This window comes from Photinus pyralis, unplaced genomic scaffold (assembly GCF_008802855.1).
Source record: "Photinus pyralis isolate 1611_PpyrPB1 unplaced genomic scaffold, Ppyr1.3 Ppyr1.4_LG2, whole genome shotgun sequence".
Lineage (NCBI taxonomy): Eukaryota > Metazoa > Arthropoda > Insecta > Coleoptera > Lampyridae > Photinus > Photinus pyralis.
In genome coordinates this window covers 36379308-36397692 of record NW_022170403.1, presented here as the reverse complement: position 1 = coordinate 36397692, position 18385 = coordinate 36379308, and the positions used below count along the sequence as shown (strand labels likewise).

The following is an 18385-nucleotide window of genomic DNA, read 5'->3' as shown; positions in this document are numbered from 1 at the left end:
CCCCCTTACGTTAGTTGTAAACAACGCTATGACCTGAAGCACAGTAGTAGGGTAAGGAACGTAAAATAAAACACTGAAATTGTAAAAAGGTTGTTTAATAATGATCGCAATTATTATTGATAGTAACATCTCGCAAATTTAAGTCGAAATAAATTACAGTGCAAAAATAAACTTTGAAAATGGTAGGTCACCGAATAAAAATAGAAATAGGCTGGGAAAAAAGAACATTACACCAAAAACGTAAACGATTACATACATGTCATTCTGCATTGCAGTTAAACCAAGGAAATTTCAAAAACAAAGATTCAAACACACACAAAATGTAAAATGTGGCATACGAAACACATACGATATAAAGAAATACAAAAATTACAATAACACAAAATATCAACAAACATTTATGGAGCGCGTCCACGACCGCCATTCAAAACAAGATCCCAAACGTAACCAACGTTCGTGCGCAAATCGCCTTTCCCTCCTAAAAATTGCGTGGTTGCCAACTCTCAGAAATCTGTGCAGCGACGTATATTGTATATACAGGGTGGAACTTCTCAGCATGTCTGACAAATTTTTAAAGTTCTTCTTAACGCTTAATAATAAAGCTCATTTAACGATTATAGCTCCCTTGTTTTTGCAGAAGCCTATTTGGATAAATATTTTCTCCGACTATGTGGTGGCCCCCTTTTTTTTGTAAAATTAATTTAAATTCAAATATTAGCCAGGTTGCGGACAGCATTTTCCGTTATGTTAGACGGCCATTTATTCTTATAACATAAGAAATATAAATTTTTGTAGAAATAATTTACGGTATGAGGGCTTTTTGTACGATATATTTATAAATAGCGGAACCAATGAAAATGAAGTTCTTATAATGTGTCACTGCGCAGTACCATTGTTTATTAATTTTATATAAACAATGGCAGTACGTAATCACTCATAAATAACATTTTCCTGCTAACCTACAATTGTGCAGTGTTTATGTTGGCGGTAGTTCTTTTCTTTTTGTCTAAGAGCATAGTAGTGAACTTTGAACATTTTAACACAATGTAAAATAAAAGTGAGGTTAAGACTCCTTCAAACTTATAAGCAAAATTGAACACGCCCAGCACACACCGCAACTTAACTTTGCTATAAAAATGTTTTATACTTATAAACTTATATTATAAGGAAAAATGGCCGTCTAACATAACGGAAAATGCTGTCCGCAACCTGGCTAATGATATAGCAGATCTTTATATTACAGCATCTTATTTGTAATATTATTGAGATCATTGGATTAAATCACCATCGACTGTCAACTATTGTTTATGTTCTATCCCCCCCAATCAAGTGTTTTATTTGGTTTTTGGTATTTCCTCCTCCCTCGACATTTACTGAAGTGGCGCTTATTCAGATTACTCTATTAGGTACCATTTTTCCCTTTTGATTGTTGTTAAGAACCCCAATATTCACCCCGACCCACCTCCACTTTGCCCGAGCTTATCTAAGATAATTTTGTTACTTTTACCCAAAGTGAACGTAACAAAAGCGCATTCCAACGAGTTCGTTGTGCTTTTCTGAACTTTGTACTATCGTCTATCACATAAACAAAGCGGGACTGTTTGGTGGGGCAAAAGGCATAAATGAGGTTAGTGCAATTGGACACATTTGATTGAATTGAATATCAAGTGCGTTAATTCAAACAGTTACACAATTGCCACCGGACCACTCGCCATTTTGTATTTCTTTCACAGCAATTACATATTCTCTAGGACAGATTTTGTTTTTCTAGGACAACCACTACTGACCTTTGTAAAGGTCATTGATAAATGAGGAGAAATAAATAAACTGCCATTGTATTAAAATCATAAAAAAAACAATAAACTTAATGTATAATTACCAAAGGATAATTACATTTTTGTAAATTTTCCTAATAATAAAATGAATTTGTACTTCTTATTTAGCTAAAATTAATTAAACTCTAATATTCAAATTATGAGTAGGAGATGCATTCCGTGAGTTTTGCGGAACACAATTTGGCACTAGGAGAATTCGCAGCCGATCAGTGATGGCTGACTCTTAACTCTTCGAGCTGAAAACATTCGCTAGAATTTCGGGTTGGTTCATTTGTCCGTATACCTCTTTTTCCTCGTCGATACTGTCGCTTTCGTCGTCGCTGCCGTGCACCGACGCCACGGGCGTCACGCCTCTACTTGACGACGGACTCGGAGGTTCTGAGAAGGGTCGAGGGTATTTGATTTGTCCGATCGCTTGCTCGCTATCATCTATCCAATCTGGGAAGACGGCCTTGAGTGCTTTGTGACGCGCTTGTCTGTAATACTAAAACAAGGGTAATAAGACATGAACAGTGCAGCCACTGTGGACGATGCAACGCAAGGACCTTTAGCCATTTAGAAAAGAAATGTACAGGGTAGCCAAATAAGAATGCGAGGTACTGTATCTGGGAACCTGTCCATCGTAGAGGCTTGCGGTAAAAAAATTTATTACTAAAACGGCCAGGCGAAAAACCTGGAAAATATTTTTAAGTTTTTGAAATGACCGCTAGGGGGCGTAACTGCAATCTGGAATCTAAAAAAGTGATTTTTCTGTGAATTCCGCTATATTAACCTAACAAAAAAATACCCCGTCTTTGAAGACGACGATAATCTGAACCTTTTTTGTTTGACAATTTTTCCTGTATCTCTAAAAATGAAGTGGTGGGGGGTATTCAATTGTTTCCGTAAAGAACACCCTGTATTTTCGAAACGACTGAGCCGATTTTAACAAACTCGGGTTAATTGAAAAGAGTTATTCTTCGGCTACAAATATTATAATATTTGAAGTGTTGTTAGTTTCACATATCGCCGCTTGAGGGCTTTTTTCGACATTCCGACAGAAATGGTTAATTTTCTCAAAAAAATTAAATGCACTGGTTCGATTTGTTTTCATGAAAAAGTAGCTAAATGATGCCTAAACAAGCTCGCGAAAACCGCATCTCGATATTTTGTTCCTAACCTAAAATTTAGGCCAAAGAAAATTTTATACCCTCAAAATTTTATTTTTTTAAGATAATTTTTCCGGAATTATTTTTATTATATAATTTGTGGCCCTAAGGTGGATCGATTTAAAAAAGGAAGCTTTTAATGCCGCCGTAAATGGTCGAAATGCTGGCCATCACGATATAAAAATATATATATCTATATATCTCAAGATATCGAGATGCTGTTTTCGCGAGTTTGTTTAGGCATCATTTAGCTACTTTTTCATGAAAAAAAAATCGAACCAATGCATTTAATTTTTTTGAGAAAATTAACCATTTCTGTCCGAACGTCGAAAAAAGCCCTCAAGCGGCGATATGTGAAACTAACAGAAAAATACCCGGTCTTTGAAGTCGACGATAATCTGAACAATTTTTGTTTGACAATTTTTCCTGTATCTCTAAAAATGAAGTGGTGGGGGGGTATTCAAAGGTTTCCGTAAAGAACACCCTGTATCTTCGAAACGACTGGGCCGATTTAAACAAACTCGGGTTAGTTCAAGAGAGCTATTCTTAAGCTACAAATATTATACTATTTGAAGTTAGTATAATATTTGTAGCTGAAGAATAGCTCTCTTGAACTAACCCGAGTTTGTTTCAATCGGCCCAGTCGTTTCGAAGATACAGGGTGTTCTTTACGGAAACCTTTGAATACCCCCCCACCACTTCATTTTTAGAGATACAGGAAAAATTGTCAAACAAAAATTGTTCAGATTATCGTCGACTTCAAACACCGGGTATTTTTTTGTTAGGTTAATATAGCGGAATTCACAGAAACATCACTTTTTTAGATTCCAGATTGCAGTTACGCCCCCTAGCGGTCATTTCAAAAACTTAAAAATATTTTCCAGGTTTTTCTCGTGGCCGTTTTAGTAATAAATGTTTTTACCGCAAGCCTCTACGATGAATAGATTCTCAGATACAGTACCTCGCATTCTTAGTTGGCCACCCTGTACAAAGTGTTTTTATCTTCCATTGCATTGACCATAAAACTGAATTCACTTTGTCGCTTACAATTCCCAAATTCCGCCAGTCCAACATGTCGCTGAGACGTTCCGTACGATTTCTCTGTATAATACGCTGCCGCCTGCTCAACCGCGCGAAGTCGAACATGTACTGCGCCAACTGCTGCACGGAATTCTCCAGCCCGATGTACCGCCGGTCCACGATATAAATCCCGTACGACATGGGATCCGCGATGTGCTCCTCCATGAAACAGCCGAAACCTGAAAGATTCCGTTAAATTGAAAGCGGCGAGAGCGACGCGAGACGTCACCAGATAAGTTCGTCGTAACACTCGGAATGCCCATTACCGTACATTCGGCGGGAGTGTAACCCCACGGCTCGTAGTAACTGGGAAATACGCCTAGATGGCAGCCGCGCACGAACTCCTCGTAGTCCAGTCCGAACAGCGGATTCGTCGGATTTAGGAATTCCGGATGAAATACGATCTAGAAATGCAATCACGCTATTATTTGTCATAGATGTGGATGTGGCTCGGGATGTGGGGAAAGTTGCCGCACAAAATCTCGCCTTCGTAGGGAATATATTCGCTCCTAAAAAAATTCACTTCTTGTATAGTCGCCCAAGAATAACTCCCGACTATACATAAGGATGATTCATAAATGGAACTTTTGGAAACACTTCCGGTATATTCCCCCAGAAAAATTCATCGCTATATAAAAATTGGTCCATAAAGACTCGCTTCCCAGATAAATTTCTTTCCGGAGCAGACTTTTGCAGGGAATATACTCGTTCCTAAGAAAATACACTTCAGGTTAATTAATCACTATTAGTGATGATGAGTAAAAAAAATACATCTTGCCTGGGAATATACTTGCTCCTAAGTGTATTCCGTCTAAACTCGTCAACCAGATAAATTCATCTCCGAAGCAGATCTTTCTATGGGAATATACTCGCCCCTACGAAATTTCACTGCCTGTATATTCATCACGGAAAAACTAAAGAAAATTGCTCCTTAAAAACTTGTCTCCCAGATAAATTCGTCTCCGGGACAGACACTTTTCCAGGGAATATACTCGTTCCTGACACTTCCGGTATATTCCCTCAGAAAAAATCATCACTACTTATAAATTGGTACATAAAAACTCGCTTCCCATATAAATTCGTGCCCGGAGCAGTTTTCCATGGAATATTCCCCACTTTTCCAGGGAATATACTCGTTCCTAAGAAAACACTTCCTGTATATTCCCTCAGATTCATCACTATATATAAATCGGTCCATAAAGACTCGCTTCTCAGATAAATTCGTCTCCGAAGCAGATCTTTGTATGGGAATATACCCGCCCCTATGAAAATTCACTGCCTGTATATTCACCACGGAAAAACTAAAGAAAGTTGCTCCTAAACTTGCCTCCCAGATAAATTCGTCTCCGGGACAGACACTTTTCCAGGGAATATACTCGTTCCTGACACTTCCGGTATACTCCCCCAGAAAAATTCATAATTATATATAAATTTTTTCACAAAAACTCGATTCTCAGATAAATTCATCTCCGGAGCAGTTTTCCAGGGAATATACTTGCCCCAACACAATTCACGTCCTATATGTTCGCCCAAGAAAAATTCATCTTAAAAAATTCACTTCCTGTATATCCGTCCCAGAAAAATTCCCCTCACTATACATAAGGATGATCCATAAATTTGGCTCATAAAAACTTACCACCCAGATAAATTCGTCTCCGGAGTACTTTCTCAGGGAATATACTTGACCCAAGAAAATTCATGTCCTATATGTTCGCCCCAGAAAAATTCATCACTAACTAAAGTCGCTCCCACAGATCTCGTCTACGGAGCAGTTTCGCAGGGAATATACTCGCTCCTAAAAAATTCACGTCTTGTATATTCCCGAGTCCCGACTATACATAAGGATGATTCATAAATAGATATTTTGGTCCATAAAAATTCCCAGGCAGACAGAACAATATACTTGTTCCTAAGGAAACACTTCCGGTATATTCCCCCAAAAAAATTCATCACTACATATAGATTGGTACATAAAGACTCACTTCCCATATAAATTCGTGTCTGGGGCAGTTTTCCAGGGAATATTCCCCACTTTTCCAGGGAATATACTCGTTCCTTAGAAAACACGTCCGGTATATTAGCCCAGAAAAAGTCATCACTAGTTATAAATTGATCATAAAGACTCGCTTCCCAAATAAATTCGTCTCCGGAGCAGAACAGACACTTTTCCAGGTAATATACTCGTTTCTAGGGAAACACTTCTAGTATATTCCCCCAGAAAAAGTCATCACTACTTATAAATTGGTACATAAAGACTCGCTTCCCAGATAAATTCGTCTGCGGAGCAGAACAGACACTTTTCCAGGGAATATACTCGTTTCTAAGGAAACACTTTCGGTATATTCCGCCAGAAACAGTCATCACTACTTATAAATTGGTACATAAAGACTCACTTCCCAGATAAATTCGTCTCCGGAGCAGTTTTCCAGGGAATATTCCCCATTTTTCCAGGGAATATACTTGCTCCTAAAAAATTCACCTGAGAAAAATTGTAGAAAAAGTTCACCTCCATAGAAACTCTTCTCCAGAGCAGAAACTACCTGATAATTTCGTCTCCCGAGCAGACACTTTCTTTAGGGATAATAGACTCGCTCCTAAAAAAATTCACTTCCTGTATATTCGCCCCGCAAAAATTCATCACTATACATACAAAAACTTGCCTCTCAGATAAATTCCTTTTCGGACCACACTTTTTTGGGAATATACTCGTTCTTAACAAAAATGTATCACTAAAGTTGCCCCATAAAAACTCACCTCCCAAATAAATTTTTTTAGGAATGTACTCGAAATACCTTCTGAATTTAACTCCAGTTACGAAACAAGAGCGGTGAGCGACTTTTGATCAGTAGCTTGAACAACTTTTCTAAACCACCACAAAAGAGGGACGAGAAACTTTTAACTTCACCTTGGTCTCACACCTCAAGGATTATCATTACCTTGCTAAGCAACGTTTGAACGGTGAGGAATTTTTGGACTTTGAACGGCGACCAACCTTTGAACTTTGAACGGCGAGCAAACTTTGAACTTTGAACGGTGAGCAAACTTTGAACTTTGAATGGCGACCAACCTTTGAACTTTACACCGACTCACCACATCGTTTAGTTTTCAGGCTGCTATTAAAGTCCTAGTCAGGAGGAGATCGAGATCACTTTGACGGCACCTACGTCGAGTTAGGATATACCTATTATCCCTATTTAGCATACACTTGCTTTAAATAATATTATTCGAGATGCATGAATGCGGGGGCCTTATAATCGCTACCTTCCTCCGCGAAACAAGGACGATCAATGACACCGCACACTCATCCTATGTCTCTACCGCCCTTTTGACAAATCGGTCGTCATGGCCTTTATTTGGATATTTTGTTTTAAAGTTACAGTCAAATGGCCTTGACAGTAGAAAATCGGCTTATATTTTAGTTTGAAGGTCACCAAAACCCGATCATCAACAAAGGTGAATGACCTAAGCTTATATACTAACGATGTGTCCTTGAATTAACCTCTAGTCTAGAATACGATCATTTGGATTAAAGAAAGCTGAATTGACCTTTGCACGTCACCTTGATCTACCTCCTAATGTAACCTCCAGGAGCGAAGCAGGGGAGTGAGCGACCTTTGATCGATAGCTTGAACTACTTTTCAAAACTTCCCAAAGTCGTCACCAGGAGGCGAGCAACCTTGGATTGGTCCAGAATCGGCGGTTACCTCTATCTACTAGTCAAAGTCACTAAGGGGAGGTGCCAAACATTTGTATTTCACCTTAACCTACTTTGTAAGGTCACCGCCAGGTGCCGATCGACCTTGAACTTCACCTTGGCATACTTTTCAAGGCGAGCTGTAAACCTCTCCTTTGACCTACAAAAAAAAGGACAATTGACCTCTGACGATCTTGAAGATGAAATATGACAGCAGAAACCATGGAGTCATTGACCTTTGAAATTCACCTTGACCTACTTTCCAAGGTCACCGCAAGGTGGCGAGCAAACTGAGCCAGGTTCGAGCTTGTACGAATAGTGTTGCGGTACATCAATGTTAGAATGCAAAAAAAACTGATTTTGAGATATACAGGGTGTTGCATTAAAAAAATACCAACATTGGGTTAAATCTTTTGCTTTCACCCTATATGTTTCATACCTTAACCCGATCGTACGTGGTATTAAAGAGGTTACATCGGCGCACTGCATTCAAAACGGAATCATTCCAATCGTCAACGACGTTGTGCGTAGTCACCGGGGGCAACCCATCTCTTTGCAGCGCGTAGATACACCGCTTCAATCTCACCATGTCTTCCTTCTGCAACAATTCGGGGGCATCCGGCATACGTCCGCTGTAACAAATTACTCGCACCAACTCCATGAGAGGGGGGGAGGGGCGTACCTTAAGCAAATCTCGTACATCCGCTTCCCCATCCTCTGCTGAATATCGTTGATTGTATCGCGCAAGCTCTTCGTAACCGCGTGGCCGCGTAGAGACTCCACGTTGAAGTTATTCGTCTTCGCCGGAAAGATCAGGAACGCGACGACGGTCACGTCGGGACGCGAGCTCTAAAAATTCCCGTCAACATTTCCCGGTTTACCGCAAACTCGCTCACCTTGAGAAAGTGGTTCAGTCGCGCCAGCGCCTCTATGAAGATGTCCGCGCCCTTGTTGCCGAACTCGTAACGTCCGGCGATGAAGAAGTACAGGGTCTTCTCCAAATCGAAGTCGTAATGTCTGTAAGGGGGGCGAATTACGAAGCTGCAAAAACGAGGTTTCGGGTTACCCGTAGAAGTGTCCTCGGACGAACTCGTGTATCTTCTCCTTCGAAACCGCGTGCAGATTTTGAAATTCGTGGAGCGCCGAAAATTTTTTTACGTTTAAGCCGTTCGGCGTTATCACGTCCGGCTTCCTCTTGAGCAAATGTTCCGCCTCGTAGCCTATAACGAGCAGAGTTTACATTACTCGACGCGTGAAGGATGAAGGTGTGGGGGGCATCAAAAACATTCGTTACTGCATCTTTCACATTCAAATTTACGTAATTTATTTGTCCTTTGTAAACAATTAAAGCTTCCTCCCTCACACCCCCCCCCCCTTCCACTCATAGTGAAAGCCTTATTGCTAAATTTCATTTGCCTACCAATACAACTTCAGGATGGGAGGGAGATGAGAATTTACTACACAAGAGAGGGGAAACAAGAATTATTTGATAATTTGGTGGTGGTGGTAGAATATTTTAAATATTGGTGTAAAGTCACGATAAAGAGAGAAAACAAACTTCTCCGATCTCGTCATACATTGGAAAAAAAGTGATAAAGTAAGAGTAAATATCCTGGAAGGTTTTCAATGGCTTTTTTCCTTCCTTGTATCAATCAGCAATCATCAAGTCCCTAGAGCTACTCTCGTATGATGAAGAGAGGGCAACCCTGATTTGAATTTGATTGTTTTTACAAATATTTCGGGTGGAATATAATGCTAATGAATCACTATTTTACATAGTCTTTCGCTCAGATCGGTTTTTTATTAGGTTGGATATGTATGATTGAAAAAGTATAGTGTGTTTGGCGGTTGGTAAACGTCGTTTACACAAAGGACGTAGTGGGACCAGTCTACGGGAGAGTCCGAGCTACACCAAACTCGTCTTTGGTTCATTCGGCATTGGTATGCACAGGCACTGCTACCAACTATATTTTCTTCAATTTTAGCCATGACCCACAAATTAAAATAATATTTTTTTCGGTTATTAAATAGTAGGTCAAGTATTCACGGAGATTTTGTTTTTTTTTTATTTCATGGTAGCTGATACCAATTAATAAAAGGCTAACGGTAGTAAAAACTAATTTCAAAATTTTGAAAAATATGACACAATATATAATTATATAAAAAATATAAGTTGTGACAGATCCAGGTAATCAGAAAAACGAATGCAAACAATTAACGTTGAGATATATAGGGTGTTGCACTTAAAAAATACCAACATTGGGTCAAATCTAAGAAATGGTGGTCCAAAAAATGTTTTTGACTATGGCACTGGATTCTACGTAAAAATATCTAAAAGAAATTTTCTGAAAATAACGCGGCTAATAAAAACAATCTAAAATCTAATAGTGCAAAAATAAAGTCAAATTACCATAGCAGTCGAGCCTTAAAAAAATTCTTGAAAATTACAAAAAGCGAAAAACTACAACGGCGAAGAAAATGAAAAATCAGGAAAAACTCTCTCGAACTCAAAATATTAAAAAAAAAAACAAAATAATCGAAAATGCAATAAAATGAAAACCATGCAATAACTTAATTTTTGTTTATTCCTCGGTCTAAAAAAATTTCTTGTTTACCAGATTAAACACTATTTCTTCCAAAAATTGAAAATCAAAATTTAAAAAAATTCAAAAAAGTAAAAAGCACACACGGAAGACCTCAGAAAATTGAAGGTTCAGAAATAACAAAATTAAAAAAATCCGGAAATAATTTTCTTTAGATTTTCTTTTATTTTTTGTGCCTATTTTCGCATTTTTTAAATAAGAATTTGAATTTATGCAAACTTACCGAACTTCTTCCATTTTATCTAATTTTTGTAATATGTTTGCGTGTTATACAAAATCGTGCAAATATAATAAAAAAATTAGATAGGGGGAGGGGAATTTACTACACAAGAGAGATGAAAATTTAAGATACACAAGAATTATTGGATAATTTGGTGGTGATGGTAGAATATTTTAAATAAGTATTGGTGTAAAGTCACGATAAAGAGAGAAAGAAAATTCTCCGATGTCATCATACAGATTGAAAAACAGTGATAAAGTAAGAGTACATATCTTGGACGGTTTTCAATGGCTTTTTTCCTTCCTTGTATCAATCAGCAATCATCAAGTCCCTAGAGCTACTCTCGTATAATGAAGAGAGGGCAACCCTGATTTGAATTTGATTGTTTTTACAAGTATTTCGGCTAATGAATCACTATTTTACACAGTCTTTCGCTCAGATCGCAGTTTTTTATTAGGTTGGATATGTATGATTGAAAAGTGTAGTGTGTGTTTGGCCGTTGGTAATTGTCGTTTACACAAAGGACGTAGTGGGACCAGTCTATGGGAGTCCGAGCTACACCAAACTCGCCTTCGGCACGTTCGGCATTGGTGTACGAAAAAATGAAGGCCATTTTCGTTCTGAGACAGGTGAGCTCGGCATTGGTATGCACAGGCACTGCTACCACTATATTCTATATTATAGAAAGTTGTCTCAGGACTTAGAAGCAGGAGGAGCTCAAAATGTAAACGTCTGGTTGTTAAATTCGTATTAAAATACGATCCTGTAATTTTAGGTATTGTCAATGCATTTCTATTAACGATGGCCCACAAATTAAAACAATATTTTTTTCGGTTTTTAAATAGTAGGCCAAGGATTCACGGAGATTTTGTTCTTGTTATTAGATTCAAGGTAGCCGATACCAATTAATAAAAATAGCTGACGGGTAGAAACATTTAATTTCAAAATTTTGAAAAATTAGACATAATATATAATATATCTATTATATAAAAAATATAGGTTCTGATAGATACAGGTAATCAGGAAATCAAATGCAAACAATTGACGTTGAGATATACAGGGTGTTGCACTTAAAAAATACCAACATTGGGTCAAATCTAAGAAATGATGGTCCAAAAAATGTTTTTGACTATGGCACTGGATTCTACGTAAAAATATCTAAAGAAATACTCTAAAAATAACGCGGTTAATAAAAAGAATTTAAAATCTAATAGTGCAGTTAAGAAATAAAGGCAAATGACCATAGCAGTCGAGCCTTAAAAAAATTCTTGAAAATTACAAAAAGCGAAAAACTACAACAGTGAAGAAAATGAAAAATCAGGAAAAACTCTCACGAACTCAAAGAATTAAAAAAAAAAATAATCGAAAATGCAATAAAATGACACTATTTCTTCCAAAAACTGAAAATCAACATTTTTAAAAATTCAAAAAAATTAAAAAGCATACGCGGAAGGGCCTAGAAAATTGAAGGTTCAGAAATAGCAAAATTAAAAAATCAGGAAAAATGGAAGTTCGGTAAATTTGCATAAATTTTCGTCAATAACTTTTTTTAGCCGCACCGATTTCACCAAATTTTCACACGCGCCCCGAATTCCGGCGGCGCGAAATTTTCGCTACGCGGCTACCGCCGGAAAATTCGTTCTCCCGAAGGGTGGACTTCCGGGGAAAAAATCGCGGAGGGCCAACCGTCAAACTTGAACAATCGCGGCTGGAGGGGGGAATTGAGGCGTTCGAACGGCGTGGTCGTCGGAGCCGCGTGGGGTCCCTACCCTGGTTATGAGTTCTTTTGGTGGCGAGGGGGTGCAAAGTTTGCCTTTGTCGACGCCACTCCTCTTCATCTCTCGCGGGGCGAGAACGAGACGACTTATAAAAAACTTACAATTGGTCAAATGTGGCCCAACACGTCCCCCAACTGACATATCATCCGACCCCCTTCGGCCAAGGGGGCGAGCGGGGGAAATTTTCGAACGAAAATCGGCCCGGATTCGAGTTATACAATAATCGCTTTTAAAAAATATTTAGACATCTTTCCTCCGACGTCCTTTTCGCACCCCTCCAGTGACCCCCCCCCCCACGGCGATATAAACGATAATTTTTTTGAATTGTTTATTTGAAATATGACACCTACCTATAACACCTCATCCGCGATATCTCGAGAACGAATCGTCGTAGGTAGGGGTTCATGGGTGCCTTTAGAAAGATCTCGACCAGTGGCGTAACTTCATTTTAAGCGTCCGGCTTTAAAAATATTTGGCCGCCCTTTCCCTTACGCTTAATTTAACCACTTGGATTTCTAATGACAACCATCTTAAAAATATATTAATGAAAGTTCACTAGAAATAGACCCCAGAAGATTCGGATTCTTTGATAAAGACAGCACCCTCATATCGATCTTCAGGAATTTATCAATTTTAGCCAATTTATTTCTTCGCTGTTCAGCGTTTTTTTTCCTTTTCTCTTGGAGGTTCCACTACTTATGGTATTTTCGTACATTCTGAGCTTTCTGATTTCAAAATATCAAACGACAAGTACCGTCTGCGTATCTACAGACGTCGCTGAAGATACATTTTAACTCATTTAGTTTGATTAGCGATTTCAATTCTTTGTGTATGACTCGACCTTTTTTGAATGTCGCTAACTGTTTCGTCCGTACAGAGTAAAATGCTGGAGTGTTAAAACTACTTATCGGCATTCATATCGAAATACAATTTCGGTCTAAGGTTGCCGTATCCATGACCTTCAGATGCCTTCTGGACTGCTAAGTATTTCATGTACTTTATTCAAGAGTTACTTCCTCAGATTGTTAATTACCGCATTTTTTAAGGATTAAAAAAGAGATCAGTGAGCGGCGGAGACTGAGGGGGGGGGGGGTTATCCTTCATGGTACTCTAATGAAAGGTCTCAACGAAATGAATTAATTTTTACCAACCATAGCCCTCCTCCTCAACCTCTTATCGTGATCGGGTATATTCCCTTATACCTCAAGAACGGATTGTCGGAAGAGGGTACTCACAAAGGACGATTGAGACGTCTGCAAGAAATATATCCATTGGTGATGTCAACACAAAAGCTATTTCGGTTAAAAAAAAATGCTCTTTATCTGCACAAGAGTTGTGGACAATTTATACTTGTTTTTATATATTGTAGATATTGGTCCAGATTTTTCACCTACATTTACCACGACATTTACCCTCTGTGAACATTGATTCGGAATTTTCTTCAGCGCGGTTCTTTTATCCGATGAGCTCTAGGGGAACACGGTTTTAAATGCATTCTGTTTAAATTTGTAGGAACTCTTTTGGCTTTTTGATCCATTTTACATTTTTTATCAACTGTTTTGGCCGTGCAGAGGTAAATGCTGGAGTGTTAAAATCACTAAGCGGCATTCATCTCGAAATACAACTTCAGTCTAAGGTTACCGTATCCAGAACCTTCAGATACCTTCTGGGCTGCTAATTAATAAAGTATTTCATGTACTTTATGCAAGTCACTTCGGAATGTTATTTTTCACAAATGGGAAATGAGCGGAGTTGCTTTTAAATCTATTTGAGCTGGCTACTTTTGAGCATATCAAATTTCGTGTCCGATTTAAAATTTTAAAATTCAAGGGTTACTTCCTCGGATTGCTAACTTTTGTATATTGTAGATATTGGTCCAGATTTTTCTCTATATTTACCCTCTGTGAACAATGATTCGGAATTGTCTTTGGCTCGATTCTTTTGTCCGATGAACACGGCTTTAAATGCATTCTGTTTAAATTTGTAGGAACTCTTTTGGCTTTTTAATTCATTTTACATTATCCAGGACCTTCAGATACCTTCTGGACTGCAGAAGGACCCGCTATTTAACAAAGTATTTCACGTATAAATTTGCGTTCTACCTTTCCGATAGCAAGTTTGGGTACGAGCGAGCGCGACCTGGTCATTCAAAACGTAGGGAATGTGGCCATTGTTGTTCGTGTTTTTCCCGCAATAATGGCAAAATAATAAGCAACAATGTTAATTTATTGTGATAAAATCGAACGAAATGCGTATTCACGATTCACTAATGAAATCACACAAAATAGCTTTTTTACGAATGCTTTATCTCTTCCTAATTTTTTAATAATAATAAATAATTAACGCAAGCGTAAAATTGAAGGAGTTCGGGAAGTTTTCAATTTTTTTAAAAACGAATTACATTTTCGTGGCCCGTCCTCATTGTGTACCTTTGAGACAATGTATGTACGCCACTGATCGCAACCTAACCTAACCGATGGTAGGATCCTATCTTGAGAACGGAGATAGAAACTCCGAAAGGGCGGGAACAGACGCACAGAGTCCCCAAACCACTGAATACCAAATTTTGACCAGATCTAACGGTAAACGGCGGAGATATAGCAATTTGTAATTTGACACCTACCGTAAAGAATAAAACCGCGATATCTCGAAAACGATGCGCCGTAGGTAGGGGTTCATGGGTGTCTTTGGAAAGGTCTCGACCTAAGCCAACTGATGGGCGCTAGGAATTCAGAATGTTGAGCGGTAGATTTTTTTTTTACTAATTAGTAAAAAATAGTGAACGTTTATATTATATTTGGGCGGTATTTGAGCGAAATATGCACATTCTAGCGGAGACTTAAAATGCAAAGCATTGTTACCAACCTATACGTTGAGATTTAATTAATATGTTGGTGCTTTTTAGAGCCGAATCAAATTTCTTTTCCCTTTAAGAATATTCCAACGACGTTTAACACAACGCCCACTACATTTTCACAGCAATCAAGCAAAAAAACAAACAATTGACAAACGGAAAAGAATGTTAACAAAATGGCGGTCCTTATCTAGTTTTGATTAAAGGACAGAAAATGAATTTTTTTGGTAAAAGAGCCTGTTAATGGGGAAATGCGCTTTTTGTAACTTAACTTAGTCCACTCAGAAAAGAGGGCGCTTTCACATCTTGTCCCTTTGTCTTAAAAAATAGGAGGCCATGGCTAAATTTTTGCCTTCAAATAAACACTTGAAAAATGACACCTTCGAATACGAAAAATTACCTGTAATATCGGATACAGTTGTAAAGGCGTGGCATAAGTGGCTAGCTGCCCGTTCCATGCAGTACCTGTGATAGATTTGTCGCTTCCCTGCCTCCGTGTCGACGCTAAACTGTGCATAGCGTTAGAGTCGCATTACAAAATTCTCGCTCGTTACCTTATCTAACTGGTTGTAAAAGTCGGTGCTTCCGGCGCACAGATATCGTCCCAAAAGGGTCGCGTGCGTAGTAAAAACGAGGGCAACATTGATATGCCGAGTACGTAAAACGATCAGCCCCACGCCGGCTTGCCACTCGTGAAAATGCGCTACGATTCGTGGCGATTCGCCGCCGGCTGCCGCCTCGGCCTTATTCCGAAACTAAAACAGGTAAATAAACACTACGGATATCCGGGCCGCGAATCCCGTACCTCCTGAATAAAATCAGCTACCATATATCCGAGTATTATTGCGTCATTGGCTTCGATGTCCAAATGGGGGACGCCGATGTTACACGTTGACCACAGCTCATTCTTGAACTCGTCCATTTTCCACGAAGCCGATCCGATATCCATTAGAATAATCTGTGGATTACCGTCGACTAGCCATCGCCCTGTATGAACCCTGAATCCCTTATTCCGTAATTCGTCGACGGCCTCGTTCAGAGCCTGGCAGCCCAAAGGACCCTCCTCGACTTCGGTCCTCGCGCAGTGCTCCTTATACGGACCGATTAGGCAATACTGGTCGCCCATCTCCTCCGTCGACACGTACGCCTTCGACCTAATGACCGTATAGATCCCGCCGACTTTGTTCGCCGCCTCCCAGGCGATCTCGAACGTCCACCTGTTCTCCTCTTGGGCCAGCGAGCCCCGATCGAGGAAGTTCAGCAGATTACTGTACGACTCGCCACGATAAAATCTGCGTGTTATTCTTTCGCGCGACATTCTGCTGCTGCTGAAACCGAAAGGCACTGTATCAACGTTCAAAGCCGAAACCTTTCTCTAACCTACACCAACTGCTCTAGTTCTCTAGGTCACTTTTATCGCACTAGGAAATTATTACGCAAATCTAACGTTGTTTTTTGAATTACGGAAGTTTTAGGGAGAGGGTTCAAGGATGAGGCTTTTCTATTTTAGATCAGAACGCGCCGTAAAAACTTAAGGTGACCTTTATGAATTGAAAAGCGCGTGAGGGTTAAATTTGAAAAATTACTTCGTAACCTGATTATAGGCAACTTCACTAACACGCGCACTACAGCGTGTTCCCTTAGTAGAGAGACAACAATTCAAAATTATTGTATACGTTTCAGCTACGCATTTAAAAGGCAACATGCACAATATTGAAAATTAATCGTCAGAATTAATACTTAACGCAGAAGTTTGCAAATTGCAAACTTGGCTCGTCTGTAGTCAATTCAATGTTATTGCAATTGGTTAGACCACCAACAATAAGATGATATTCCTAAGACCACAGATTAACTACAATGGATAGCTCACCTCAATGTATTTTTTATTATACCTGAATCACAATCTCCGTTTTGAACACTCAAATGCGTGCGAAATAAGGCCTTTAAAACACACGTGCTTTATAATTGCTAAGTAATAATACTTCAAGTAGGACTTTTGAACTGTCATCTGGATTTGAATTTTACACCTACCAACGTTTCTTAAGATTTCACAACAAGTCATTTAATCGGTACAGGAAGACTCGGCTCTGCGCAACTCGGCACCGGACTACTCGCCTTCGGGACAAGTCGGCTCTGAGACAACTCGGCTCCGGGACTACTCGGCTCTGGGATAACTCGGCTCTGGGATTACTCGGCTCTAGGATAACTCGGCTCTGGGTCTGCTCGGCTCTGGGATAACTCGGCCCTGGGGTTACTCGCCTCTAGGATAACTCGGCTCTAGCATTACCCGGCGCCGCGAGAATCATTTTTATATGTTTTTGTGTGTTTCAATCTTTGATTTTGAAATTTTCTTGGTTTAACCGTAATGCAGAATCACATGTGTGATACCGTTATGCTATTGTTTGTAATTAATTGCCTTTTTGGTGTAATTCTTGCTTAATTTATGTTTATGTGTTGATTACTTGGCCTTGTCCGAGAAGTTACATTACATTCATATAAATTTTGATCATTTTATTTTAATATGTGGAAATTACCGATTCGTTTGATGTATGTACTGACTTGTTGTTTGTTACTAACAATTTTCTCCGTGAATGAAACAGTCACGGTGGTGGTATAACTGTAGTCAAAATTGAAATAGGGACGACATTTAATTCCGTGATTGTCTTCGACATCCAACTGTATAGGCTCGAAACCCCGAAAACAGGGGCGGGCTACCCATCTTGCAGGAGCTTGATTATACACTTGGCTCTTAATATTAATATGTAACAAAATGAAAGATCAAATATCTTTAATTTAAATCCATAATATTGAAGTTGAAGCTGACGACTATAATCCGACACCACTAAATATAGAACAAAACAACTCCAGTTTTGTTTGAGGTGGTCATTTATTTGTAGTCGCCTTAACAACGACATACGGTTCATATGACCCCAACTCAACCACAAAAATGTTGTTGGGTCAAATGATCCACATCCAAAAAGATGTCCGTAAAACAGGCTATAAAATATGGCACCAGAACCAAAATGTACATTTGAAGCTAACCTTAATCATGATTCATGACATTGTGTTTAAAATTTTTGTGTTACTGTGACTTTACCTCCCTTATTGCATTTTAATCCCCTTTGAATACGAAAGCCTTTATTTATCCTTAAACCGGGTAAAGGCAAAGAACA

At 39.0% G+C, this 18385-nt stretch overlaps 1 protein-coding gene across 4 annotated transcripts; it reads right to left on the bottom strand.

The window, feature by feature from the left end:
- Window positions 1-1817: 1817 nt before the first annotated feature.
- LOC116162826 (glycogen [starch] synthase) lies at window positions 1818-16774 on the bottom strand. 4 transcript variants are annotated; one of them, XM_031476547.1, is made up of 12 exons: window positions 16593-16774; window positions 16018-16540; window positions 15767-15967; window positions 15613-15721; window positions 8824-8977; window positions 8654-8774; window positions 8440-8606; window positions 8197-8389; window positions 4293-4467; window positions 4031-4242; window positions 2119-2319; window positions 1818-2071 (listed from the first exon to the last, which is right to left on the bottom strand). In XM_031476547.1, the coding sequence occupies exons 2-12, from the start codon at window positions 16528-16530 to the stop codon at window positions 2042-2044; spliced, it is 2076 nt and encodes a 691-aa protein (XP_031332407.1). In that variant the 5' UTR covers window positions 16531-16540; window positions 16593-16774; the 3' UTR covers window positions 1818-2041. The 4 variants fall into 4 exon arrangements, with proteins under 4 accessions (XP_031332407.1, XP_031332408.1, XP_031332409.1 ...); XM_031476548.1 differs by having other exon boundaries at window positions 16018-16537; XM_031476549.1 differs by having other exon boundaries at window positions 16597-16774.
- Between the last annotated feature and the right edge of the window lie 1611 nt (window positions 16775-18385).

Coding starts and splice junctions, on each gene's coding strand:
- LOC116162826 (XM_031476547.1), bottom strand. CDS start 16,530: ATGTCGCGCGAAAGAATAACACGCAGATTTTATCGTGGCGAGTCGTAC. Junction 8,390..8,439: donor ATGTACGAGATTTGCTTAAG/GTACGCCCCTCC, acceptor AATTTGTTACAG/CGGACGTATGCCGGATGCCC. Junction 2,072..2,118: donor GTATCGACGAGGAAAAAGAG/GTATACGGACAA, acceptor GAATGTTTTCAG/CTCGAAGAGTTAAGAGTCAG.